This window comes from Ailuropoda melanoleuca, chromosome 2 (genome assembly GCF_002007445.2).
Source record: "Ailuropoda melanoleuca isolate Jingjing chromosome 2, ASM200744v2, whole genome shotgun sequence".
Taxonomy (NCBI): Eukaryota; Metazoa; Chordata; class Mammalia; order Carnivora; family Ursidae; genus Ailuropoda; species Ailuropoda melanoleuca.
This window is the reverse complement of record NC_048219.1, coordinates 196,671,384-196,698,900: the sequence shown is the minus strand read 5'-3', so window position 1 is coordinate 196,698,900 and position 27,517 is coordinate 196,671,384. Positions and strand designations below refer to the sequence as shown.

Genomic DNA, 27,517 nt, shown 5'->3' with positions numbered 1-27,517 from the left:
TCCAGAAACCTCCTTCCCGCACGCTGCCCGTCGGGCCGCCGCACAGCTGAGGTACGCCTCTTCCCCAAAGCCCCCTGCTTCCGGGCCAGCCATCCTTGGGCCCCACGGCCTGGGGGGGACCCATCCTCTGGCTATCATGGGGGCGGGGGACAAGCCACATCCCACGGCCAGCCATTCAGGGCTTCGTCCCCAGTGCCCCCAGCGCCCTGTTCACTCAAAGCGCTGCGGCCCCTGCAAGGCCCTCTGAGGAGATCCAGCTCTTTCCTTAGGTCCCTCATGGAGAAGGGTGTGGACGGCATCCAGGGGCCACAGAAAGTGGCCATACCTCGCCTTCCCTCTCGTGTGCCCCCGCCCCTGCCATATGTCCTCTGGGTCTAACAGCTCCCATTTCGGGGGGAGGGACGCCAGCCTCCTCTGCTTGGAGCCCCTTCAGCCACGGCTCCTCTGGGAAAAATTCCTTGTGTCCCTGCTCTCCTGAGCCTGTGCGGGCGGGGGGGTGGGCTGGCACGGCCTCGGGCCACACAACCCTGGGGCTGGTGAGCTGGAGAACGGGACAGGGAGGCCCACAGGGAGCCTTCCCTCCGGGGACCAGACCCTCTGCAGAGCCTGGGGCGGGAGCAGGACACAGCAGCAGAGTGCGCGTCTGAAGGCAGGCGGCTGCCCTGGCTGGCGGGCACCCCCGTGTGGGCCACCTCTCGGACCCAGAGAATTTGGAGGGCCTGACACGAAGGCCGCTTGCCCTTCGAATCCTGTTCTCTCCAACCTGCAGCTCTCCCATTTCACAGATGGGGACAGAGGCCCCGGGGAGGGGAAGAGGTGGCCCGAGGTCCCTGGAAGGAGGCAGACAGAGGCTCTGGCCGTGCCTGGGGCCACCAGTGCTGGAGGAATGGGACAGCGGGAAGCTCGGGCACTGGAAGGAGGGCTTGCAGGAAACGGGCTAGCATCCCAGGTGCCCGCAGGACAGCGGGGGAGGAGGAGCCTGTCGCGGTGGGACTGGACCTGGGCACCAGCACACTGCGCGTCCGCCAGCCTGGCCTCGGGCCTCACCTGGCCGCCCGGTGAGAGACAAAGGAGAAAAGAGCAGAGAAAACCGAAACCACCCCTAGCACTGCATTCCCAAAGGCCGGCTGGCCGCCTGTCTCACTCTCCAAAGCTGAACATCTCGGCTTCTTTCTCCTTCCAGAAGGTGAAGCTCCGGTCGATGTAGCCACAGATGTCCTCACTGTCGAAGCCGCCCCGCTGGCAGCCGGACCCCAGCCTCTGCGCCGCGGGCTTGGGGCTGCTGTGGGGGGCGGCAGCATGAGGCAGGGGCCCGAGGGGGGTCAGGCCTGACTTGCGGCCGGGCTCCGGGGCCCAGGCGGGACTTTGGCTGGAGCCAAAGAAGCGGGCTTTGATGTCCTCGAAGCCGTCAGTCCAGGCACGGCGGCCGGCGGCCACCTCGTCGGTCACGGCCTTGTGGAAGGCCCGCGCGGTCTCCCAGCCGTGGGCGCCCAGGTGCTCGAAGACCTCGAAGCACAGCAGGTGGCGCATCTTGCGCTCCTCGGCCGGCAGGTCGCACTCCAGGAGCTGGAAGTACCCCAGCATGAAGAGGTCCAGCGTGAGGCTGCCGTAGGGCACGGGCGCCCCGTCCACGTGGGGCAGGAACTGCTCGGGGGACAGGGGCCCGCGGGGCCGCCGGCTCAGCCGCCGCAGCTGCCGGGCCGGCACGTGCGCGAGGATGGCCTTCCAGTTGCCCAGCAGGCGGGCGATGATGCTGCGGCTGCTGCCACAGGTGGCCGAGCCGGGGGCCCCCGCTGGGCGGCGGGGAGGGTGGCCGAGCCCCCGGTGGCCTCCTGCGTCCGCGGCCCGGCCCGGCGGGCCTCCAGGGTCCTGCAGGCCGCCGTCTTGAGGGCCGGTGTGTAGGCCGACTTCTTCCAGTGGCTGAGGAAGAGCGTGACGATGCGCTCCTTGCGCAGGTTGGCCAGGTCGGGGCCGGGCGCGGCCCCCACCTCCGAGGGGGCCTCCTCGCAGCTGATGCCCGAGTCGCTGGCCTCCTCTGTGTCGCCGGGCTCCGGGGCCTCTCCCACTGGGCCGCCGCAGGGCTGCGGGGCTGTGGGCCAGCAGCCTCTCTGGCACTGCCCAGGCCGGGCCCCCGGCTCGCAGGGGCCTGGGTTCGGGGCGCAGGACGGGCCAGGGGCTGACTCGAAGTTGACGCGCAGCGTCCGCACGGACACTCCGCACTCCTGGATCTCGCGCTGTGCCACGCTCCTGGGGGGGCTAGCAGGGGCCTCCCTGCGGGCCTCCTGCGGGGGCTGGCCTGCGGGCTTCTCCTCGCCCTGCACCAGCCCGTTCATGCCCTTCAGCAGCAGGGACATGCTGCGCACCAGCCGGGCGATGTGGCTGCACCAAAAGGGCAGGGGCTGCTCACCGGGCGCGGCCTCCGAGGCCCCCGCGGGGCCCTTGGGCTCGGCCGCTGGGGCGGAGGCCTCCTCACCCTCTGCTCCGGGCCGCTGGGGCAGGAAGTGGCTGTTGACAGTGATGCTGACCAGGGGAGCGGGCAGCAGGGCCTGTAGCTCGGCCGCCAGCCGGCCCAGCTCGCTCTCATACTCCTGGCAGCGGCGCCTCAGCTGTAGGTCGGCGATCTGCTTCTCCAGGTACAGCAGGTCGTCCTCCGTCAGCAGCTCCCCGAAGGGGCCCAGGATGGCCTGGTGCGTCTGTGAGTACCGCCAGGTCGCCTGCTCCGCGGGGCCCACGCTCCCGCTGTCACCCTGGGCACAGGGAGGCCAGGTCAGCAGGGCTGAGGCCCTCGTTACGTCGCAGCGGGGAGAGGGTGTGTGCTTGCTGGACACAAGCCCCTGAGGGTGGCCTGGCTCCAGGTGGCCCTGGGAACCCCAGCCCAGCCCCTACACACCAGTGGACACTTGCCCGGACTTAGGGCGTAAACAAGGAGGCTGGCCGACCCCAGTCCCGAGTCTGAGGCTCAGGGCAGCCACCTGCCCTGTGGGGGCCCAGCCTTGGCCCTCAGAAGACTATGCCACATCCTCCTAATCTCATCTCCTCACTGTTCAGTCCAAAGGGTCTCTCTCCTCAGACCCTCCTAGGCCATCCCGCAAGCTCCAGGGCCTTCTGTGGTTGGGCAGCTCCCTCCAAAGAGGGCAGCTTCTCCCACTCTGCCCTGGGTTCTCCTGGCGGCTGCCCTGGCACCAGGATCCAGCCCTGCCCTCCAGTGCCCACGGCCTCTGGGACAGACAGATAGAGGGACGCTGAGCTGGGCTCCCTCCCGCTGAGGCTCTGTGCCAGCCTGATTACAGCTCAGAGCCCCCTGAGGGAGGGGCCCCAGTTCACAGGGGAGGGGCCTGAGCCACCACTGAGACTGCCCTGTGCCAGGCAGTGCCCTGCACTGATAAGTTCTGATTCCCTGGCCCAGCAGACCCAAGGGCACGGAGCGGAGCCGCACAGGGATGAAGCCTGTGGCCAGGCTGAGATACGACTTCCCTCTAGCGGGGCCAGCCCTGTCCAACATGTCAGGTGATGGATGACATGTAGCCATCAGCCACCTGTAGCTACAGAAATGGAATGTGGCTGATGCAACTAAGGAGCGGGAGATTGACTCTTGTTTCATTTTAATTGATTTAAACGGCCACACGTAGCTGGCATGACTGAGTGTGGGACAGCACAGCTCTGACCAAGGGCTGTACAACACACATCGTTCAGACAAAATCCTATCCCTCTATGCCCCGCGGCAGCTAGAGAAAGCCTGCTACCACCCAAGTCAAATCATTGGTTCTCTGCTCAGAGTCCCAAAGGCTCCCCAGGGGCCTGGTGGTGAGCAGTCCTGGGATACCTGCCAGTTCCCTCCCTGACCTCACCTCTGCCCATCATGCCTTATTCACTCGGCTCCGAGGTACCAGCCTATTCATGCCTCAGGACCTTTGCACTTGCTCTTCCTGAGCAGAATCACTTGTCCTAGATTCTCACAGGGTTCCTCTCTCATTTCTTTCTGGCCCCTGCTCAAGGTCCCCTCCCCAGAGAGGCTGCCCTGAGCACACATACGGAATACCCGCCCCCCTTTGCATTGCTCTGCTTCTCTCCACAACACCTGGAATCACCTGGCCTGCCCAGTCACCCTCTTCCCTGCTGGAATATAAGGGCTGGGAGGGCAGGTCAGGTCCCCTTCACTGCCTAGCACAGGGCCTGGCACAACGTAGAGGTGGGCTGAAATCGTTAGACAAAAGAACATGTGGATACAGCACCCCCCACGCAGGTGGAGAGGCTCCCAGCTCCCTGATCTCGATCAGCATCGTCCTCTGCCAGAGGGGAAGCTGGGGCCACAGAGACGCACGCAGGGGGGTGCCTGGGTTTCCAGACTCGAGGTGTGGGTTCAGGTCCCCCACCTTCCACGTCTACCCGCCAGGACAAAGCCTCCCGCCCCGCCTCCACTCTACCCAGTGGGCCCACTCCGCCCCATCCCCGCCGGGCCCCGCCCCCTCCCCTCAGGGCCCGGCCCTCTTTCCCGCCCCGCCCTGACCCACCGGGCCCCACCTGGGCCTGGGGCGCCGGCTCTGCGCCCAGGCGCGCCTGCAGCTTCCGCACCATCACCTGTCGCTTCCACTCGGGGATGGGCCGGCCGCGCTCGTCCCGCGTGGGCACCAGCCCGTCGAGGTCGCCCGAGGGCAGCCTGTCGAGCTGCAGCGCCACCAGGCGGTTCGGGGCGTCTCCCGCCGCCATCTCCTCTCCCTGTGCAGACTTGGGCTGGTCACTCAGAACCCTGAGGGGACCCCGCCTGGGACCGGTGGGGAGGGCCACACGGGGTTAGCAAGACCCAGGGAGGAGGTGGTGGGGGGAGGCCAGGGAGGGCCCGGGAGACACAGCCTGGTAAGCTTTGGCCCCTGAAGGCAGGGATCCCTGGTGTCCGCTGTGGGATCCAGGTCTGTGCGTGGGGGGATCGCTGGCTGAGAGAGGCAACCAGAGATTCCTCCCCTCTTCTGTACATGGCAGAGAGGAGCTTGCCCTGTGGATGGGCAAACTCGCTTGGGGCACCCTTACATAGAGAAAGTCTGGTGGCCAATTCTGAACCACAGGACTTGTCAGAGCCTTTGACGTGTGCACTGTAACTGTCCAAGAGAGGCAGCACCATGCAGCATTTCCCAAACTTGCACAGAACATCTCAGGGGCTGAGAGGTCCTGGGACCCATTCAAGGAAGGTTGGGTTGGATTTACAATGGCCTCATGCCCAGAAAGAAAAGGAGAAAGGGGAGCTGGCCTCCTCCAGTGGGTCCTAGGCTGGGTGAGAGCCCCTGAGGGGGAGGGCAGTAGACCCCAGGCCCACCCACCCATGGACAACTGCATCTCTGTCCCAGAAGTGACCCGGCCTGGGCCCACATAGGACTCTGTGATGAGAGGCCAACTGGGCTTTGAGGGGTGGCTGGGAGCCGGGGAAACAGGGGTGTGGAGGTGAGAGGTGTACCGTGGGGACAGTTGTGGTGCTGGGGGCGACCCGTGGGGGTGCTGCACAGATGGTCTGCTCCTTCAGAAGAGGCTGGTCAGGCTGACCAGGCCAGGCTGGGCTGGGAGTCACCACTGCTGGGGGGAAAGGAAGCAGAGTCAGGGGGCTTCCCCGAGAAGGCAAGGGATGGGGGTAGAAAACTCTGGACCGGGGGCAGAACTGGCCTTCCTGAAGGACCACTAGACTTGGAGCCAAAGACCCAGCCAGTCCCCCAACAAAGGCCGCAGGGCCCAGCAGACTGATTCATTGCTAGGGCACCCAGGGGCGCCTGTGGAGCTCCCCAAGCCTGGCCAGTTGGAGGGCCTGCGCTTTACCCCCCTCACCCCTGGAGCTTGGAAGCGCAGAGGGTTGGGTGGTCTGGGGACCTAATGCAGCCCCATCAGACCACAAAATATCAGAACTCTCCTCTTACTGCCCCTCCCAAAAGGTGCCAACATGCACACCAGGGCCACACCCCAATGGAGAAACACATCCTGCATCTCACACACACACACACACACTCCGTGTGACTCTATAACCACGACCTTCACGAATATGGACCTGCTGATATTTTAACGCTGTTCCATTTCATTTTGCTAGACTGGTCCCAATTCCCTAAGAGTCCGTGACCTGCGTCTGCTAGCCCACAGAGGCTCCACCTGCTGGGGTCTCCAACCAGCAGCAGCAGGTCCAGAAGGGCCCTGGGCCCCAGTAACCTGACCTTCGAGATTCACCTCTGGACAAGCCAAAGCCCAGAGAGGGAACGAGGCTGCTGAGGGTCACACAGGCAGGACAGCCAGGCCCTGGGGGCTCCGAGCTCACAGAGGGACCCTGGAGGGCGGAGCAGGGGGCCATTTCATTGGAATTACAAGTGTTGGTCATGGAAAATGTTGATCCTCACTTTAAAGAAGCAACCAAGGCTATTAAGGAAATCTGGAAGCAGCTGGGTTTGGGTGTCGGGAGGGATGGCTCCGGCTCCGTGCTCACGGTGTGGCACGCCCAGCTCCTGGAGTCAGCTGCTCCCCCAAACCACCCCTCCAGGGACCTCAGAGGTGAGGCCAGCGGCACCCACTCCTGGCACCCATGGTCCAGGCCAGTCTTCCCTGGAGACATGTACTCACAGGTGGGGCTGCCGAGACCCGAACCACTTGTTCCATCCTCCGGGGAGTGCCTCGCGGCTGACAGCGGGGGTGGGGGAAACGGAGGCGGCGGTGGCGTCATCAGGAGCGGCACCTGGGGGCGGACAGACCCGGTCATCAGGAGGCCCAGGTGGGCCTTGACATGGGCTGTGGGCTGCCAGGGATCCTGGCGGAGTGGTGAGAGCCATCAAGCAGACTAGTCGTGGCCCAGTCTGCTTGGGGGAAGGCTGCCACCACCACCACCACCACCACCAGGTGAACCCCCCTTTCATCTAAGGGCCTGGCTCACAGCCTTTCTCTGGGGGCAGCTCAACCCGGCAGCTCCAGGAACTGGGTCGGGGCCAGGGGTCTGGCTTGTGCTTACCTCGCTCTGGCCTTATGAGACATGTGTGCACACACCCACAGACCCATACATGCATGCATACACACATGCAATGGACACATGCACACATGTGCACGTGCACGCACACACACATATACACTTGTGCACATGCACACCCCTCCTTCACTGTCGCCAACTTCTGTGCTGAGACAACGGCCTGGAACAGCTCCTCCCTCTGAGAGGAGAGCAGAGGGGGCACTGTGAGGCACTTGCAACACTTCTCAGACCCACAAGCAGGGGCCGTGGGGCTGCGGCCACACCTCAGCGGGGGGGGGGGGCGCTGTGCCCAGGACCCATCATGCAGTGTCCGGGCTGCCCTCCTCCCCAAGGCCACTGAGAGACAGAGATCACCAATATCAGCCCCCCAGTACTGGAGGGGCCCCCAAAACTCACCCCTACACCCTGCCCCAGGTCGAGGGGCAAGGCACAGACCTGACCATGGCCACCTCTCCTGCCCCCTGGGCACTGACTGGTCGCAGCCAGAAGGAGCCCTTGAGCTGGACGCGTCTCCCTAGCTCGGCCCTGAGCAGCCTCAGCTTTGAGGACTGACCGCTGGGAGCCAAGACTTCTGGCCCCGCCGGCCTAGCAAGCAGGCTGCTCTGATGCCCGGGGGTTGGGAGCAGAGGGACAGCGCTCGCCTCCCTGCCGCTGTGTGTCCCTCCTTACGTAGCAGAGAAATTCTCCAGGACAACTCCTGAGCCAAGCTTGTCACTTCTTGGTTTAAAGCAGAGAGTTGAAGTCCGGCCAAGCCCGTCTCTCGGAGGGCAGACTCCTGGGCTCCCCGCGCGATGCCCTTCTGCGGCGGGGCTGCCCCCGCCCGCCTCTCCAGCTAGTAGGGATGGGCTGCAGGCCTTCTGAGCTCCTCATGCCTCCTTGCCGTGGGCAGTGGAGGCGGGACAGGCCACCAGGGTGGTTCCGGAGAGAGCCTGAGCCGCTCCTGGATGCGTGGCCCAGGGCTGCGACCTTGTCACGAGGTGTGGCCCACGCTGCAGCGCAGTTTAACGCTCTGCCATGTCTGTCTTAAAATGCTTCATCGTCTTTGAATAAGAAGCCCGAGTTTTCATTTTTCGCTGGCCCAGCGCGTGCTCTAACCGGTCCTGCTGGGGCAAACTCCTTGGCCACTCTGAGTGTCCCCTTGCTCAGTCCCACCTCCCGATCCTACCTCCCGGCAAGGAGGCACAGACCTTAGGGAGCCACCCCAGTTTGGGGGCGCCCTCAGGAGAACCCGTGACCTGCACCCACGGCCTCCAGCCCCTCAATGGCTCTCCCCCCCAGGACCCTCCGCCTACTGTGACCACTGGAAAGGAACACAGCCTAAAACCCCACCTGCCTGGCCACCACGCACCTCACACCTCAGTCCTTCCAGGAATCCGTGTGGAGCCCTGGAGCCCCGGTGCTCCGTGTGGGGGGGGGTGTCCACCAGCCCCCGGCCCGGCGGGAACCCACAGAGGCAGGGGCTGGGCTGAGCACAGGGAGCTGCAGCCGTCCTGGACAGTCAGAGCTTGTCCCAGCTGCCGCCCCTGGGAGCAGGAGGTGTCGCATTAATATTTGAAGGCTGAGGTATCAGGTGGCCAGGCAGGCTTGGGGCTGGGTGCAGGATCCCTTACCATGGCACCTTAACCCTCCAAGGTGCAGGGGCCAGGGGAGCAGACCCTCTGGGGATGTGGGCGAGACCTGAGATCCCTGGGTCACAGGGGAGGGAGAGGCTAGCCAGAGGAAAGCCCCAGTACAGCACCCCCACCCCCAGTGTAGCCCCCAGGGCACAGAAGGGGAAACCCAGGCTCGCAGGGGGCAGGAGGCTTCCGCAAGGCCCCGAAGCTGGGATATGGCAGAGCTAGGATCAGAATCTTATTCGAGACCCCAGCGCTTGCTCCAGGAGTCCCTCGAATCACAGCTCTTTGGGTCCCAGGGCATCAGTGGTAGAGGAGGAGGCAGAGGGGTGGGCCTCGGGGGCAGGGGAGACCCTGACACTGGTCTGGTTTCTCACACTCCTACCGAGGATGCAAAGCCCTGGCTGCTCGTTACATGGCCATTTCTCAGGGCTGCATTTGGAGGGAGGGACCCAGAGGGATCTTACTGCCTGCTACAAAATGGGGGTTCCCCAGGCTCAGTGGTCCTCAGCTGTGACACAAGCCTCCCGTGTGCACGGTAGCCATCTGGACCCATATCGCATCACGCAGGGACTTGGGGGGGCCAAGGGGGCCCAATAAAACATGATGCTTGCTCTCTGCAGTGTGTCTTGGACCGAGGACTCTAGTGTCTTCTTCCAGCGTCCATGATGCAGACGTTGGCTGGCTTACGAGCTTTAAGCAGGGCCGAGTCAGACCCTGGAACCTGGGGCACTGCTAGAGAAGCTGGCTGTCTGTCTGACAGAGGATGGCTGGCCTGGGGTCCTCCCCTGCCCCTCTGGCCCCTCTCCCTAATGGAATCTGCTCTCAGAAGCTCCCCTCCCCCTGCAGAGTGGAAGAGGCAGGAAGTTGGTTTGGGGTGCAGGGAATGGACTTTGGCCCCAGTGCAGCACCTGCAGTCTAGGGGGGGACCTCATGCCACTCTCCTGGCCCTGGGCCACATCTTGCTCCACCCCGTCCAAGGAGAAGTGTGGGGAGTCAATCCCTGGGCCTTGGTTTCCCCACCTGTAAGTCAGGAAGACGAGGAATTATGGAGGGTGCCTGGCAGGGCCGGCTCTGGCGGGGCTCAGATCTCAAGGACGTGCTGCCGCCTCAGAATTCCATCCAGGCCCCGTCTGCTGTGCTGTTTCCCAGGCGGTGGGAGAACCCACATCCTGACACTAACCAAATCTGCAAGGAGCTGAAGGAGCTCAAGGTGTTGGACCTCTGGGTCCTGACGGCTGGGCACGCACGGCCCCCAAATCGGGCAATTGCCCTGGGCCCTTCCCATGGCCTGCCGTCTCCTTTCCCGTGTTTTTGGTGAGATTTGAGCAATGCTGTGCCTGCCATGCATTATGCATCAAGGACAGCTGTGGCGAGCCGGGTTACAGGCCTGTAATGCCACCCGGGCTGAGAAAATCATGACCCACAGATGGGCGCTGGACACCGGTCCCCATGGCTGAGATTCGGTTACTGGCCGCACAGCCGAGCCCCACCCCTTGCTGGAGAGGAGGCCGTCCAGGGGCGTCCTTTGCCGTCTCTGGGCCTCAGCTCCCCAGCTAAGATGAAAGGGTCCCGGAGCCCTTCTGACCTAGAGAGGGAATTAGCACCCGCCGGATGCCTGAGGAGCCACTCCTGCCACAAGGCTCTTAATCCCGTTTAACAGATGAGAAACTGAGGCTCGGAGATGCTGAGGACTCGTTAGCGCTCCCCGGCCAGGAAGAGCCTCTCCAGGCCTGGTGGGTGTGAGGACAGGGCTAGGGGCAAGCAGGACAGCTGGGGTGCTGCGGGCGTGGATTCCCCGTTCGGAGGGTCGCGCTCATCACCCAGGGCTGCTGTTCCCAAATGCCACCACCTGTCCCGGACCTCACCGAAACCTAGCCCTGCAGCCAGGAGCCCACCCCGTCAGAGAGGCCCAACCCTTTATTGTGCGGAGGGGTGCCCGAGGGCCAGGGAGCAGGAAGACGTGGCCCAGGCTGAGGTGGGGCCCTCGAGGCAGGGCCTGGCCTCCTGGAACCACCGGCGGGGCGGGGCGGGGCCGGGGCCGGGGCTGGGTAGTGTGAGCCCAGGTCCTGCAGCCCTGCCAGAGGAAGGGGCGCCTCCCGGAGGGCAGCTCTCCCCACTGCCGGTCTGGCCTGGCTCCTGGGGCTACCTCTCCTGAGACCCACGGCTCCCCGGGGCAGGTGTGGCCACCCTGTGTGGCTTTCACCACCTCCCCTGAGCCCAGCGTGGGAAGAGGCCAGCAGGACGACCTCTGGATATTGTGTTTCCATCCATATTGCATGAGGCGCCTGGCACCCCCCTCCCCAGCGCGGGGGCCCACAGCCGACACCTTGCCCTCCCTGGAGCCAAGTCTGTGCATGTGAGGCAGGTGGCCTGGCGGGGGGGCATGCCAGCCCGTGGAGAGGGACCCGCACCCCCTGCTGCCTGGGGCGCTCACTGGGGAATGAAGGGAGGCTCCTGGCCTAACCCCGACTCCCACAGGGGCTCCCTGAGCTCCCTGCAGACACAGCGACAAGCCTCGAAAGCCAAGGGTATGTGGATGGGCTGGGCACTGCTGGTCACAGGCTGTGGGGAGGCCGCACCGTCAGCCCAGACTGGTGGGGAGTCCTGAGAGAACAGAATTCTGTCTCAGATGCTATGGTGATACTGGGGAGACAGCGAGGACAGCCGGAGATGGGCCGGTTCTCCAAGGCCCCGGGACATCTCAGGAGAGCACCCAGAACCCCTCCCCTCCCCCCTCAGCCAAGTGGGCAGGAGGGTCTGGCAGATGGGCCGGGGCCTGGGGATGGAGGGCTGGGGTCAGAGATGCTGTTGGGACAGTAGGCCCGGGAGTGGCTGGGCTGGGGACGGGTGGGGACCTACCCCGGGGAAGCAGAGCCGCTCCCACCTCCGATCTCAGCTTCCAGGTCGGCCCCAGGACCACACAGGGAATGACTTCAAGCAGTCAGGGCAGTCCTCGGTTCCCACGCCACCGTAGGCACACCCCTGTGCTGCCCCAAACCACAGCAGGCTGGGAGGTGGGCCTCGGTGGGGGGGGGAAAGGACTGTCCCACAGGCCCAGGACCAGGGAGGACTGCAGCTCTGCCTCAGTTGGTCCTGGAGGTTCCTGAGGGAACACGAGGTGCAGGAACCCCATGGCGAGACCTGGCATGGGGCCACGTGATCCCAGGGGCGCTATCTGAAAGGATGGCCACTAACGAACACGGCAAAAACTGTAGCAGGTTGGGACTAATTTGTCATGGCTGCTGCCTTGGCCCTGGAATGGGGACAGGGATGGGCAAGAGGGCACTGGGGGGCCAGGCTCCACACGGACCACACCGCTGACTTCACCCACAAAAACACCTGTCCACCCACCCACTTGTCTGTGTTGGTCCACCTGCTCACACGCCCATCTGGTCCTCTTCATTCAATGCATGCTCAGGGTGGCCTGTCATGCCCTGGGCTCTGGGGCCGGCAGGACGAGGGAGATCCTGTCCTTATGGATGGGGAAATGGCTCAGCAAGGCGTGCAACCGTGAGGGACACCCAGATGGGAGCACAGGACTGGAACCCTCTGCCTTCTGGACTGCCACGGGGGTCAGGGCCCTGCTCCTATCCCCCGGGTACCCTCAGTCTGACAACAGCACCCCACAGATGCCCCAGCCAAGGTCCAGCCACAAGCCCAGTCCTGGTGCCAGCCATAGCTGGCCCAGTCATGGCTGTGGCCCCTGTCTTGACCCCCGCCACTGTCCCTGTGTGAGCCCCAGTCACGGCCCCTGTCCCAGCCTCTGTCATGGCCCTGTCCCAGTCCCAGTCACGGCCCCTGTCCCAGCCTCTGTCATGGCCCCTGGGCCATGGCCCATCACAGCTCCTGCTGCAGCCCCATCATGGCTCTGTCATGACCTTTATCATAACCCTTGCCACTGCCCGGTCCCAGCACTGGGCCAGCTGACTTGTGGCGCTGACTTTGTCCTGGCCCAAGACCCTTCTCCTGGGAACAGTGTGACATATACAGTGAGCTTTCTCCATAACTTGGCTTTCAGGGCAGCGGGGGACCCTGTCACCCAGCCTCCGGGGATGGGTGGGCACTGTGAAGCTTACCGGCCGGGCTATCTCCCGCAGGAACTGGGCACAGTCCTGGTGTCCATGGTACTCTGCCAGGTCTGCCGCCGTGTAACCGTCTTCATCTCGTAGGAAGGGGTCCACGTGGTGGGAAACCAGCGTCTGGCAGCACTGTAGGGAGGGGACACAGTGTGACCACTGCACCACCTGCCTGTGCCCATGGCATTCACCAGGTGTGATGGAAGGCAGGCACCGTGCCATTTCACGGTGGGAAACTGAGGCTGCCGACAGCTACGGAACTTGCCCAAGACTTTGTTGCTGTTCACTGCAGGGACAGGGCTTGTATCCCCAAGCCCCACCCACAGCTGCCCCATCCAGGAAGCAGCAGCGCCAAGCTCCACAGGCACCAGCACCCTCTTGTCCCAGACAGGAACCAAGGTGCCCACAGTCAGGAACTCGCCAAGGGCTCCACTGGTCAGTAGGTGGTACAGCCGGCATCCTGACCAGGCAGCCTGATCCTGACCTTGTCCTTATAGTCCTTGCCCCAGGCTCTAAATGCAGAACCGGTGTCTGTTTGTACAGCAATGCTCCGAGCTGTGTGTCATTTTCACAGGAAGAAATGGAAAGATGGAACGATGGCCTGATCCCTGCTGGACTTGTGAGCAGGGGGTGGGTGCTTACAGATGACCGAGATCTGTGAGGTGGCTGTGCCAGCAGGGGGTAGAGAAACAAGTCCCCAAGGACAACATAAAATACAGACTAAATGTAAAAGTCACCTTCCTAAAGCATCAAAGAAGTAACAAGGAAGTGAGGAATTACCAGGCCAAGGTCAGGAGACAGGGAAGATCCGGAGGGATAAACCTACCACTCAGAAGTGTTTTTGCACCAGCAGCAAGCAGGTGCAGGAGAAATAGTTACAACCTGAGTGGTTCTTCTGACAGCCTCACAGGACTAGGGGGAGCAGTGAAAGTTCAGGGTCCTCCAGAGGCGAGGGCTCTGATTTACCACCTAGTGCTGTAGGCTGAGGGCTCTCCCCTCAGAGTAAAGGTAAACCAGAAGCCAGCCAGCCCTCTGCGTCCCTTCACTCAGGGGGCCAGGGAACCTCGAGCCTCGAATGTGGACTGAGACGGTCCTGGGCTCACAATTCCCATGTGTGGCCAAAACCAGAGGCAAATAAGATCTCATCCAAGCCCTCACATGACTCCTACAAATTGTTTTTCAAACATAAGTTCCAGCAAACACGTCAGACAAAGCCATGAGCCCGAAGATAGAAGGTACCAGAACAAGAAGCAGAAGACCCCACCCACAAGGAAACAGACCCACAAAGACCCAAGAACTAACAGACAGAACACAGCTGCGCTTACTACTTTCAAGGGAATGAACACCAAGCTTGAAAATTTTTTTGATTTTTTTTATTATATTATGTTAGTCACCATACAGTACATCCCCGGATTCCGATGTAAAGTTCGATGCTTCATTAGTTGGCGTATAACACCCAGTGCACCATGCAATACGTGCCCTCCTTACTACCCATCACCAGTCTATCCCATTCCCCCACCCCCTCCCCTCTGAAGTCTTCAGTTTGTTTCTCATAGTCCATANTGCTAGTAGGTCAGGAACATAGACATAATAACCAAGCTAAAAACTGAAGCTGTAGGATGAGGAAACAGAAGGTCACTCAGAAGCAGCAGCCCAGATGCAGCACAGACAGACAGAAAGATGAAAGCAGAAACGCTCTGCAATACTGTCTGTAATAGTAATCCCAGAAAGAGAGGGGAGACGGAATGGGTGCGGAAGTCACCTCTGAAGGGATACAGGCTGGGAACTGTGCAGGACTGAGGGACGCACCCAAGCACAAATTCGAGACGCTCGAGCACTCCCCAGTGGGAGAAATAAGAAGCAATCCACCTCAGGTGAGGTCCATAGTAAAACTGCAGGAAACCAAAGACAAAATGAAAAACTTTAGAAATGACAAGAGAAAGAACGATTATCTTCAAAACAGTGCCTCCCCCCAGCTGACTTCTTCATGGAAGCCCAAGGCAATGAATGAATGACGTTTTTCCCAGCACCAAAGGAAAANAATTATCTTCAAAACAGTGCCCCCCCAGCTGACTTCTTCATGGAAGCCCAAGGCAATGAATGAATGACGTTTTTCCCAGCACCAAAGGAAAATGTGTGCAGATTTTATTCTGCAAGCAACAATTCTATACCCAGCAAAAATATCCTTCAGGACCAATAATGAGATAAGGGTGCTTCCAGGCAAACAAACAAATGAAACAAAGAATTTGCCAGCAACACACCCACACTGAAGGAACATCTGAGGCATCGGCTTGAGACCGAGGGGAAGGGACTCCATACGGAAGGCCAGAGATGCCAGGAGGAATGAAGATGACAAAGTGGTAAATTTGTGGATCAGTTTAAATTAAATAAGCCTTTGTTTCTTGACTGACTCGAAAACAATAATGTCAGTTTTTTTTTTTTAACTGCAGAAATAAAACACATTAAAAATGGTAACCCCATCCCGTTCCAGCCTCATCCTCANCTGCATCAGTTTAAATTAAATAAGCCTTTGTTTCTTGACTGACTCGAAAACAATAATGTCAGTTTTTTTTTTTTAACTGCAGAAATAAAACACATTAAAAATGGTAACCCCATCCCGTTCCAGCCTCATCCTCACCCTGCAAGCTTTCCTGCTCCCTTCTTTCTTGCCACTAGCCTCTAGGCTGTGCCCTGAAAAGCTCAACCCCATCACAGGAAGCTGGGGGCTGCTGGGGACCATAGCACTCACACCCTGGAGGCTTGTCTAAGAGATGGGGATGCAAGTCCTTCCCACGCACCTCTCTGCACTGGGCACCATTCTAGAACAACACAAGGGCCACTCATTCAGTCCCAATGTCACCCTGTGAGGTTTATTACTGTGTCTGTGTTACACAAGGGGACATGAGGCACAGAGAAGGACACGAAGCCTCCCCAAGGTTATACTGCTAGAAGTGGGGCAGCCCGGATTCACAGCAATGGCTCTAAGAGCCCGTGATCTTCACTGGCACCCTAGACAGAGGAGCGTCACAGGACGAGGCAGGGCTGGAAGGCACCTCGAGGGTAAGTTAGTCCAGGGTCCTCCCTGCCATCAGTCCCAATGCCCTCTTTTTATTACAAGCATTTTCTGACACCCCATTCATGATTCTAACATGAACTCCATTGCTAATACAATTTGCCTGCACACATAATTTTAAAATAATATTATATTCTAATATGAAGGAGAAAAGAAAATTAATTTATAATTTAAGAAACATACATTTTACTATGTGAGTATTTGCGCATGGCCGCACCAAAGACAAAGTCTGATGTGCATATCATGAAAAATTGAGAAAGGCACTCAAGTGGACAAAACAGATTCCTGAGTGTCCTGCTTAGACTTCTGGTTATTTCCCCTTTCATTCACTGCCTTAGAACCAGCTACTCTGCAAGTTGTATAAAAATGTTCATATTAGGGGTGCCTGGCTGGCTCAGTTGATTAAGTGTCTGCCTTTAGCTCAGGTTATAATCCCACAGTCCTGGGACCATGCCGTGCATCAGGCTCTCTACTCAGTGGGGAGCCTGCTTCCCCTCTCCCTCTGCCTCTCCCCCCAACTCGTGTTCTTGCTCACTCCTCCCTCTTTGTCTCTCTCTCTCAAATAAATAAATAATTAAATAATCTCTAAAAAATGTTCATATTATAAATGACTCTTGTCCAGAAAAAGGCTAAATGCAAAATATGTGCAGTGGAGTGCAGTCAACGATTTCCCTCTCAATACTGACTGGTTCTCATCTATCTATTTGTGAATTTACTTCATTATTCCTTACTTGTGGATATTTATTTGTTTACTCCTGGTTATATGAATTACGGCTGCCATCAGTGATGCCATTTTCCCAGATAGCGAGTGGTTCCTGGTAAAGTGTTAAATAAAACTAAATACTATCTTCCCTCAATGTGTACAGTAGGACCATTCTTGGAAAAGCCTTATATATACTGACACTATGAAAAATAACTGGGGCGTGTGTATACATATAATTGAATTGAGGTTCTAAGCTTAGATAATTATATACACTTGAGTTGGGTTCAAAGTTCAGGTCGTTATAAACAGGTTTTCCACCTACATGCATGTCTGTTCCACTGGGAAGTTGTGTGGGGCATGGGACCTTCTGTCATTGTGCAGGACTGCCTGAGGAATAGCAGGTCCCCTGGTGTCCCTTCCACCATGACTGCACCTCAACCGCTGTAAAACTAAAAACATCCCTGACATTCCGACCCCCGCCACAGTGAGTACTGCCCTGTTGAGAACCAAATACTCTTGTGGTTCTCAAATCCTTGGTCATGTCCTAAGCAAGTGCTCAATAACTATGTGTTGGATGAGTGAGTATCTTAATGGAGAAGAGTGAATGAACGGACGTCAGAGTTAATTCTGATGAATTAACTGGCACTCACCGGTGCCTTTCATAGGAGCAGAAAGTCGACTGAGGCAGTCGTGCTCTGAACGACTCCATGAATGCCTACAATACTCAGTATAAAGTTCCCTTCTTGAAGTTAGGTAGAGAACCACCAATGAGTTAAAACCACTCATCTGAACCCCGAGAGAACCTTATTTACACCTGTCTTCTGTCGTTTCCTTTTCAGCCTCATCAGCAGAGCCCCAGACCACACCCCATCTTATGGCAACTTCCTCCTCCAAACAGCCATGGCATCACATGCCCTCCTCTCGAGATCTCACAGCAACCTCTTAATTCAGCATTAAACCTAGTTCCATGCTGTCACCAGTGACCTGATGCCAGCCAGTGACCTTGCTGTGACCAGTGACCTTGATGCCAGCCCCAGCTCCTGCTCTTTGCTGTATTCTAGCAGGGTGACCATGTTCGGCCCTCTCTCCCTCACAGAAATCCAGCTCCTTCCCATGTTCAAACACCACTGAAAGATGCATCGTCTGTATGAATTCTTACTAGATTAGCTCAGCTAATGCTATTCACACAGATAGTTCTCGAAATTGTACATCATAATCCCCTGTGGAGTTTTAAAAAGTCCTGATACCTGGGGGCTCCACCCAGAACCAATCAAACCAGGATCTCTGGGCAGATGGAGCCCAGGTGTTAGGATATTTTAAACCTGTCCTGGAGATTCCCAGCGTACTGACAATAAGAACCACCACACTAGCACTCTACACGGCATCTGAAATCCCAAACTAAATGTTAGCCAAATAAACTCAGCTATATATGAGAGATAACATACCATGATCAGGTTGAGTTTACTCCAGGAATGCAAGGTTGGTTTAACATTTTAAAAAGTAATCGAGAAAGAACGGTCTTGAGGAGATATTTGATCACCTACATTCACGGCAGCATTGTCCACAATAGCCAAGGGGTAAAAGCAATCCACGTGTCCCCTGATGGATGAATGAAGAGAGGCAATGTGGTCCATCCACATGAGGGAATATGATTCAGCCTCAAAAGGAAGGAAATCCTACAACATGGATGAACCTTGAGGACATGAGGCTGAGTGAAATAAGCCTGTCACAAAAGGATAAATACTGTATGATTCCACTCATATGATGTTCCTAGAGTTGTCAAACTCATAGGGACAAAAAGTAGAAAGGTGGGTGGCAGGGGCTGGGGAGGGGGAGCAGGGAGACATTTAATAGGGATGGAATTTCAGTTTTGAGTGAAGAGAACCGGGAGATGTGCACATAGTGTGCATTGAGATGTGCATATAGTTAACATCACAGCACCAAACGCTTAGAAACAGGAGGGTAAGTTTTTTTTTTTAAAGATTTTATTTATTTATTTGAGAGAGANTGCATTGAGATGTGCATATAGTTAACATCACAGCACCAAACGCTTAGAAACAGGAGGGTAAGTTTTTTTTTTAAGATTTTATTTATTTATTTGAGAGCGAGAGAGAGAATAAAGGAGGAGGTTGAGAGGGAGAAGCAGACTCTCCACTGAGCAGGAAACCTGATGTGGGACTCGATCCTCGGACTCCAGGATCCTAACTTGAGCTGAAGGCAGCTGCTTAACCGATTGAGCCACCCAGGCACCCCAGGAGGGTAAGTTTTATGTTATGTATTTTTTACCTCAGTTAAAAAAGCAAGTTATTGGGGCACCTGGGTGGCTTAGTCGGTTAAGCGTCCAACTCAATTTTGGCTCGTCATGGTCTCGGAGTCATGAGATCAAGCCCCAAGTTGGGCTCTATGCTCAGCACAGAGTCTGTGTGTCCCCTCCGCTCGTTCTCTGCCCCTCCCCTGCTCATGCTCACTCTTGAGCACACGCCATCTCTCTAAAATAAATAAATAAATCTCTAAAACACTAAGGAAATCTGAATTGAGTATGGGCTTTGGTTAGTAATACTGTATCAGCTTTGGTTCATTAATTGTGACAAATATACCATGCTAATTAAGTTGCTAATGATAGGGGAAAATGGATGTGGGTCTATGGGGATTCTCTGTCTGTACTAGTGTCTCAATTGTTCTACTAATCTAAAATCATTCTGAACTATTCTAAAATAAGAATTTGTTTTAAAGATGCGGGGGAGATCAAGCATTATCCTAGGCTTCCCAGACAAAGCATATTTCTGGAACTGTTAATGGATTAACAGACTCAACAGACAAATCAGTAGTGTGGGGCCCTTGTGTAGCCTCCAATTACAGTGCGATCAGGGAAGCAGATGCTGGATGCTCTCAGGAGGCTGGATCGGAGATGACAGCAGGACCTTACTACGAATTGTTTTTAGGTGTGATAATGGTTTGAAACTGTGATAAAAAACAAAGGGAGTCCTTATCTCTCGGAGATGTCTGCTAAAGTATTTCTGGAAAAACAATGTGNTGGATTAACAGACTCAACAGACAAATCAGTAGTGTGGGGCCCTTGTGTAGCCTCCAATTACAGTGCGATCAGGGAAGCAGATGCTGGATGCTCTCAGGAGGCTGGATCGGAGATGACAGCAGGACCTTACTACGAATTGTTTTTAGGTGTGATAAGGGTTTGAAACTGTGATAAAAAACAAAGGGAGTCCTTATCTCTCGGAGATGTCTGCTAAAGTATTTCTGGAAAAATGTGACATCTCCAGTTTGCTCTAAGTAACACAGCGGCCTAGGGAGTGGTGGAGGGCACTGCGCCAGCCAGGCATTGCTGATCTCACACTCTCTTGTGCATTTAGGATTTCCCCAATAAAAAGATTGAAGGGAAATCTGTTCTGGGCCTTGTGTCCTGAGCTGTCATGTTCATGTGCAGAGAGGGCGAGCAGCCACAGACTCCTGGCTCATCTGTTCTATTTCTTGAGAACCTATGGAGAATTCCATCGGACGGAAGCCGCTGCTCCAGCCGCCTTGCTGAGCCGCACCACACTGGCTGGGCTCAGGGCTCCTCCAGTCCCTCTGGACTCGGGGTCCCCTCACTGCCTCTGATTCTTTTGTTGTCACATAGTTGGACAAAAAGACAGACTGCAGGGCTATGTGCAGACCCACCCTCTTCTCCCAGGCCTGCTGAGGACCGTTCCAGCCTCCCCGGAGGCTCACCCTGCCCTCCCACCCACTGCCCTCCCACCCTGTCTAGGAAGGGGTGGAAACTGGGGAGACAGAGCTGGGGGAGCGACCCTGCGGGGCTGAGTGGTGTCTGAAGGAGGAGAGAGGAAGGGTAGCTGGGGTGGAGGGTGGGGAGGAGCGGAGAGTTGGAGAAAGACAATTTTCACAGCGCTTCTGTAAGCTGGGATCGGCTCTCCTTTGCGTTCTTCAAAAGGAACGGTGCGCTCCCGTGACTCTTGGTTGCTACAGTTCATTTTACCTGGCACCACTGACACTGGGCCGCCTGGACCCCAGGCACATGCTGGGTTCCAGCTGGGAACAGCTGTCCAAAAGCAGAGACCCCAACTGGGGTACTCAGTTGCATCTCAATAAAACCCTCCCTCTGGACTAGCGCTGCCTGGCACACTGCTCCCGGCTGCTGCAGGCTCACCCCTTTGGACACAGTGCTACGTGGGGCTGGGTGGGGCGGGGCGGGGGGAGGAAACCTGTGTTTTGCTCTCAGACCTGGCCTTGCCTCTCCACGAGGTCATTGCGCAGGCGGTGCCCGAGGCAGGGGGCCGCTGCCGATGGCTGGGTCTATTTTCAGTGTTGGACCTTAAATATTTAAACGTCACCCCTGCTGACTCCGGGTTCCTCGGTGTTGTTTCCTAGGGACTGGACCATGCCAGTTCCCAAGATTTATTGGATGATAGCAAAAGGGCTAACCTCACGCCCCCAGCACAGCCCTGTTCCCAGTGCTCACGGCAGAGTGCAGCCAGCCAAGGGCTCTCCTGGGACGGACGACACGCCCCCAGAGTCTCTGTGCAAAGGAAGGGGTACGCACGGAGGGGAGAGCATGGATTTTGCTCCTCCGTAGATCAGAGTCTGGATCCTGGGCAGGGACTGACCCTCTCAGCCTCACTTTACCCACCTGTAAAAGGGGAACCGTGACTCCTCTCGTACGGGGCTGCTGAGCGAGTTGAATACTTTCTGTAGGAAGTGCCTGGAATGGGGAGCTCTCAGGCCTGCCAGCTTTCGGGGGCTCCCGGGCTCTACTGCACAGCCTCCCACCTCACCGACCTTACCTCCATTTGCCCGTTCTCCGCTGCATCATGGAGGGGGGTCCCACCCCAGAAGTCTGTCATGATGGGGGCGCCCATCAGCAGGAGCCGGTCTAGAATGGGCGTGTGGCCGCCTCGAGCTGCAAAGTGGAGGGCTGTGGCCCCCTCGTTATCCCGTGCCATCAGGCCAATGTCGGTGAAGGTGACCTGGGGAAGGTGGGGGAGGAGGACCAGCTGAGGAGGTGACCCCTCCTAGGGAGGGAGACATGGCGGGGAGGGAGCTCGGCACAGAAGCGGGAGGTGACCCTCCCCAGAAGCCCTGGAGACAGCCAGGGACCAGGATGCCAATCAAACTCCAGGGGCCACTTCTAAGAAAACTCTGCCTTCCGAATGGAAGGGGCTGGTGGCCGTGGTGTCACCCCTCTTTTTCCCTCCTCCTGCCTTGAATGTGGCCAACTTTCACCATAAGGGAAAGGCCGGGAGAACAGCAGACATTCAGCCGAATGGTGCTGAGTGTCTGATCCAAAGCCAGCAGCCTCCTGCTGCTTCTGTGTGCGAGGGTCACTGAGGAAGACCTCCGGTCTGGTTGTCACCTGCAGCTGGCTGCTCCTTCCCTGGGACGAGCCCCCGTGGTGCTTCCTGGGGCTCGGTGGACAATCCTCCCTCCTGCCACCACCTTCCCCACTGCTTTGAGCTGCTGCTTCTCCCCCTGCACACCCCGGGGCTCAGTCTGTGTGCTGAGCCCACAGCCAGAGACGCCCAGGCCTCAGGCTCACCCCAGGGGCCAGGAATGCAGGTGCGGAGACAGGCACATTACTGGGGGGCCGCAGTCGGAAGCGGACGGGGTCAGAATGCCAGGAGAGGGGACGTGAGGCCAGCTCCACAGGAAGGCCAGTGTGGGGCCGCAGAGCCTCCTCCCGGGACTGGGACCAGAGCCGCCTTAGGCAGGAACAGCGGCGGGAAGGTGGCCCCGTCCCCCGGGGTGGGGGGACCCAGCCTGCACAGAGTGTGTAAGCCACTGCTGGTGCCTCAGGGGCGAAGGGCCAGCCTGGGAAGGAAAGGGGCAAAGGGAGGCTGGAGGCAAAGGATGGCTTGAAGACCAAGGCCGTGCGGTGGCTGCATTTCATCGTCTGTTCCTACGTTCATTCACTCACCGGACATCTCCAGAGCCCTTGCCCCATGCCAGGCTCAGGGATGCGGTCCTTGCCTCCCAGGCAAATTTATAGTTCACCTGGTGTTGGTGCCACGGAGGAAAGACAGCAGGACAGCAGGACAGAGGGCTGGGTGGGGTGGCGCCATCCTAAATGGATGCGCGGGGGAAGGCAGCGGGGAGGCGCCACGCACACCTGGGGACCCTGCGGGCAGAAGGCCCCTCGGGGAGTGAGGCCAGGCTGCTGCACGAAGAGTGGAGGCGGAGGCCCCTCGGGAAGTGTGGGAGGTTCTGAGCAAGGAAGGGTTTTCCGGTCTCCACCAGCGGCCAGTGCAGCCTTCGGAGATGCCAGTTACACCTGCCGCTCCTGGCTCAGAGTCCCTCCGTGGCTCCCAGTCCCTCAGGAAAGAGCCCTGGTCCTCTTGGGGCCTCTGCCTTTCCCAGCTCAGGTTTCCCCACAAGCCAGGCTCCCTCTAACTTGGATTAAATGCTGGGCCCTCCTCCTTGTTCTGGGCACCACCTCTTGCCCAGCCACCCCCTGCCCTCCTCAGAGAGAGCCCCTACTCCGAGACCCCTCTGGGCCTCCGAGACCCCTCTGGGCCTCTGTAATGAACCCTCAGGGGTCCCAGAGACCTTGCTTGGTCCAGTTTTCTGTGGTTGAAGCAGGAAGTCCCCAGCCCATCCTGGGAAAATGCATCCCCCCAACCCGGGCCACCGTGTGTTCTGGGGTCTTGGGGCTTCCTTCCAGAAAGTGGCCCGAATGCCCCCTTCCCTGGGTCCAGAAGGGAAGGGACTGGGGACTGACTAGGGGCTGAGAGAGCATAGGAGGAACAAGTGGCCAAATGCAGGGCCAGGAGCAGCCAGTGCCCGCTGGGGGCCCCCAGCCCTGAGGACGCCAGGAAACCCACCAGGACTCCTAGGGGAGGGGCCATCAGAGTCCCCACTGTCCTGCAGGGGCCACTGCCCCTCAAAGCTGCACTCCCGGGCCCATGCTGGGCCTGCACAGTCCGGTGCTCAATGTGATGGCTGGACACGCCTGACCCGTCCCCAGTTTTCCTGTGGGCGGACAGACCCAGAGAGGCAGAGCCCCCACCCCGGCCAGGCCCTGCTCACTTGGAGGTGGCTCTGGGACTGAGGAAGGAGCAGGTGCCAGCCTTCCTGGACTTCCCATGCCCCCAGCACCCCGGTGCCCACTTACCAGCCAGACGACCAGCGAGTAGTGGCCACGGGCAGCAGCAGCGTGCAGCGCACTCATGCCGTCGAGGGCACGCAGGTGCACGTCGGCACCGCAGTCCTTCACCAGAAACTGAGCCAGGTGCAGGTGGCCCTCCTGGCAGGCCAGGTAGAGCGGGGAGGCCCCACTGCGCGTCCGCCGGTTCACGCCGCTGTGGGGAAGGTGAAGTTCAGGGGTGTTTGGCGGGGCTTGCAGGAAGCAGAGACTGCTCCAGCCAAGGCCCAGATCAAGGGGAGGGGAGGCCCAGCGCTTGGCCGGACTGTGTGAGCCCAGCCCCCCTTACTGGCTGAGGGGCTCCCTAGCTGGTCACCTGTAGGGGTGTACAGGTTGTGCACTGCCTCGCACCCCTAGCCCCCTCGCCCCTGACCACTGGGATCCTGGAGTCCAACTCTGCACACTCCCCATCAAGCCATTCAGCTGGTCACGGTGCTGGGCCTGCTGGTAGGTGAATAGCCTAGTGGGGCCTGCAAGGCGCAGGTCATTGACCCTCCAGAGCCCAGGGCCTGCTCTGCAAGGGGCATTGTGAGCAGTGCCCAGACCTGTCACCCGAATTCGGACCGGAGGAGGGGGGTCATGGGTCATGGGTTCCCCCAGTCCCGCTCTGCCTCTGAGCTGCCACGGGGTCCTCAGTGGAAGGCTGCAGGGAGGGACAGTCCCCTACCCAAGGCCAACCCCAGCCCCTGGTGACGCAGACGTCACCCCTGGCCCCTGCGGTCGGTGCCAGGTGGGAATGGGGAGTTAGGGCATGAGACACTGCATGCACTGGTGTGTTTTAATATGAAGTCTCCAGGTTTTTCATGGTAAAAACTACTTTAAAAACGGAGTCTAACGGACACTCTGTGGCTGGCCAGGCCCAGGGAGCCCACAGTGTCTCCAGAAGCAAGTCCCAAAGACCTTCGCCAAAGGGGTGGGATGAGCAGACCAAGGAATAGAGCGCTACTCCACAGCTGAGCTGTCGGGCCTCGCTGGGGAGCAAGTGTGCGGCAGCCGGAAGAGCCAGCCATCCAGCCAAACGAGAGGCCCCCCGGAGCAGAAGAGGCATGGCTGGAGGCGGACGGGTTTGGGAGGAAAGGCTGGGACAGGCATGGGGTGGACGCTAAGTCCCACACCCGGCCAAGCCAGCAGCCCTGGGAGCAGGGGCAGGGAGGCCATGTGCATGACGCCCCCAGATGGTCTATCACGGTGCCCACGGCGTCCTTTGTGTGGGCCAAGGACTGGACGGGCTCTCAGGATGGGAAGGGGAACCTGGCTGCCCTCTGCCCCGGCTGGGCCCATCCCATCCCTGCCACTCCGTTTGTCCAGCACCAACTCTGGGCAGTGGGCACAGGGCCACCAGCACAAGACTGGCCATCCTGGAGGGGTTCCCAGTGAGAGAGAAGGAGGGCACAGTGTGGCAGGACAATCTGGGGTGCCCCTGAGAGTACTGTAGGCCTCTGCTGCTTGCAGGTGACTTGAGGGTGCCCACCTTCCCAGCTGGGGGAGCGTGGGTCCTGACATGCCCCCAGACAGACCAGGAGTAGCCTGAGCATCACGGGCAGCTTCCAGGCCCTTCCCACTGCCCCTCCGCACAGCTAGACCGCGCCTGTGTCTGCCCGAGGCACTGCCCGAGGCCTGCAGGATCAAGGTCCCTCCCCCTGCCCTGAGTTTCATCGGCCCTCTGCCCCCGCTCTGGCCCCACACTTGGCCCTCCCTGCTCCACCCCCAGTGTGCCTGCCCTGCAGGGCCCACCTCACCGGCCACCAGCCTGTCCCCGTCCGTCCCCTCAGTGCAGCTTCCCCCGCGGCCGACAGGCGGCACTCGGGCTCCTCACCTGCCGTGGGCTGCCACCAGGAGCTTCAGGCAGGTCAGGTCCCCGCTGACAGCGGCATGGTGCAGGGGCAGGGCCCCCTCCAGGGTCTCCAGGGCGGCCGCGTGGCCCTCCCGAAGCAGCCACTGCACCAGCAGAGGGTGCCCAAAGCGGGCGGCCAGGTGCAGCGGGGAGACGCCCGAGTTGTCTTGGTCCTACGGGGCACAGAAGGGCAGGGAGCGTGTGGCAGGTTTGGACCCGCCCTGGGTGGGCAGTGTCCGTGCCCAGGAGCCCGCTGCCCAGCCCGCGCTGCCAGCCTGGCCCGAGAGTGTCTGCTCCTCCCTCTCTGCCTCTGAGCCAGGCGGCCTGCCCGGGAGAAGGGGCAGGGTGGGGGGTTGGGGGGGGAAATGCAAGTCCAGATCTTCGGGGTCCAAACCCCTGATCCCGCTGCACCCAGGCCCCTCTCTCGAGGGCAGTCATGGCCCTTTCCTGCACTCAACTCACAGGAAGAAGGGATTCCACGGGCCCAGCCTTGCCCCTGTCAGGCTCTGTGGCCTCTTGCCTGTCCCGGGGCCCTGCCTCTGGGCCTCTGTCCCCTACCCCTGCCGAGCAGCCATCTGCCAGCCACGAGTCAAGGCCAGAAGCATTCCCACGGCAAGCAGCTGGCAGGCCTGGGCGTGCTCCCAGGCACGGAAATGGGCGCTGCTCCCCCCTGCTGCCTCTCGGGGTGGGGGAAGAGCTGATGGGGCTGGTGCATCTTCCCTGTCGGGGACCCAGCGCCACTTCTCAGAGTGTGCCCTTACATGCCCTAGCAGAGCTTGCCCACTGTCCCACGTCCTCCTGCTGCACAAAGGGACACCAGGCAGGCAGGAAAAGGGAGAGGGCGGGCCCTGCTGGAAATGCCTCGGCCAAGATGATCACTGAGCCCTGGAGACCCTCCTTCTTCCCACCGCCCCCCCACAGCAGGACCCGTGCCGTCACCCGCCAAGGCCTCCAGTTGTACCAGCCGGGCCCACAGCTCCTGAGCCCGAGTGCCCACCATGCTCCTTACAGACTCCTGTCTGGACCCTTGAGGAAACAGGCCCCATGGGTCTGGCCTGATGGGAACACCGGAGCCCCTGCCCCCAGGCGAGGCCAGGCGCTCCTAGGTGGGGGAGGGCACCGGGAGAGCGCGGGCTCTCTGCTGCTCTGTGCCAGCCCCAGGGAACACTCGGTGGGAAGCGGCCTGGGCTTACAAGGGCTTGGTGCTGGTTTGGGGTGAGGCGGGCCTAGGGCAGAGACGAACACCACTGTCTATGCCATGGGGGTTCCACGGCGAGTCCCCGAAACAGAACCCAGAGCCATGGTGCCCAGGGGAGCCCGAGGGCTCTGGATTTGCCGGCTCACAGCTCCCGCTCCCCCAGTCCACACGCTCACTGGCTCCACCTCAACAGCTCTCCCCACTCACCTGCAGCCCGCAGCCCCCGTCGCGCACCAGCCAGCACAGCTCGGCCAGGCTGCCCGTGGCAGCGGCGTCGTGCACCGGCGTGGCCCCATTGTGGGCCCGCTGGTTGCCGGGCAGCTTGGCCTGCCGCACCAGGAACTTAACACAGGCCAGGTGGCCGGCCCGGGTGGCGTGGTGCACCAGGCCAGCCCCCAGGGCGTCGACGATGCCCGGGCCCAGGGCACCGGCCTCCAGCAGCCGCTTCAGGGTGGCCAGATCCCCGTCCTTGGCAGCTGCGAGCGCCCGCTGCCCCTCCATCCTCCTGCCCAGCAGCCCGGTGGCTCTCGGCGGCTCAGCACAGGCCCGGGCTTCCTGTTTCAGGCGTGGACGAAGCTCCCAGCTCCGGTTACCCGATAAGCAGTGCACAGGGCAGATGGGAGGCGGTGAGGTGGCGGGGGGACGGGGCGGGCAGGCCTTGGAGACCGGGCCTCTCAGCCGTTCGGCAGCACTCCCGCGGCGCCTAGAGCTACAGCGGGCGGAGGCCCGGGGGAAGGGTCTGCACTGCGCTCAGGTCAGGGGTGGGTGCTGCCTGGCAGGTGCGGCCGTGTGACTGAGCTGTGCCTCTTCCTCCTTCAGAGCAAGTACGGAGGAGACACACTGTGTCTCTCATCCTGAGAAGGACTTCCCGCATCTACGGGGTGT

General features: G+C 59.7%; 1 protein-coding gene across 1 annotated transcript; it reads right to left on the bottom strand.

Annotated features, from left to right (window-relative positions):
• Positions 1–420: 420 nt before the first annotated feature.
• On the bottom strand, positions 421–27,278 carry ESPNL (espin like). Its single transcript, XM_034655499.1, is given in 11 exon segments — positions 421–1,758; positions 1,760–1,825; positions 1,827–2,747; positions 4,522–4,716; positions 5,447–5,562; positions 6,586–6,697; positions 12,675–12,806; positions 21,247–21,429; positions 23,571–23,757; positions 25,417–25,607; positions 26,840–27,278. Coding segments are annotated over 11 exon segments (3,015 nt in total). The 5' UTR covers positions 27,134–27,278; the 3' UTR covers positions 421–1,140.
• Between the last annotated feature and the right edge of the window lie 239 nt (positions 27,279–27,517).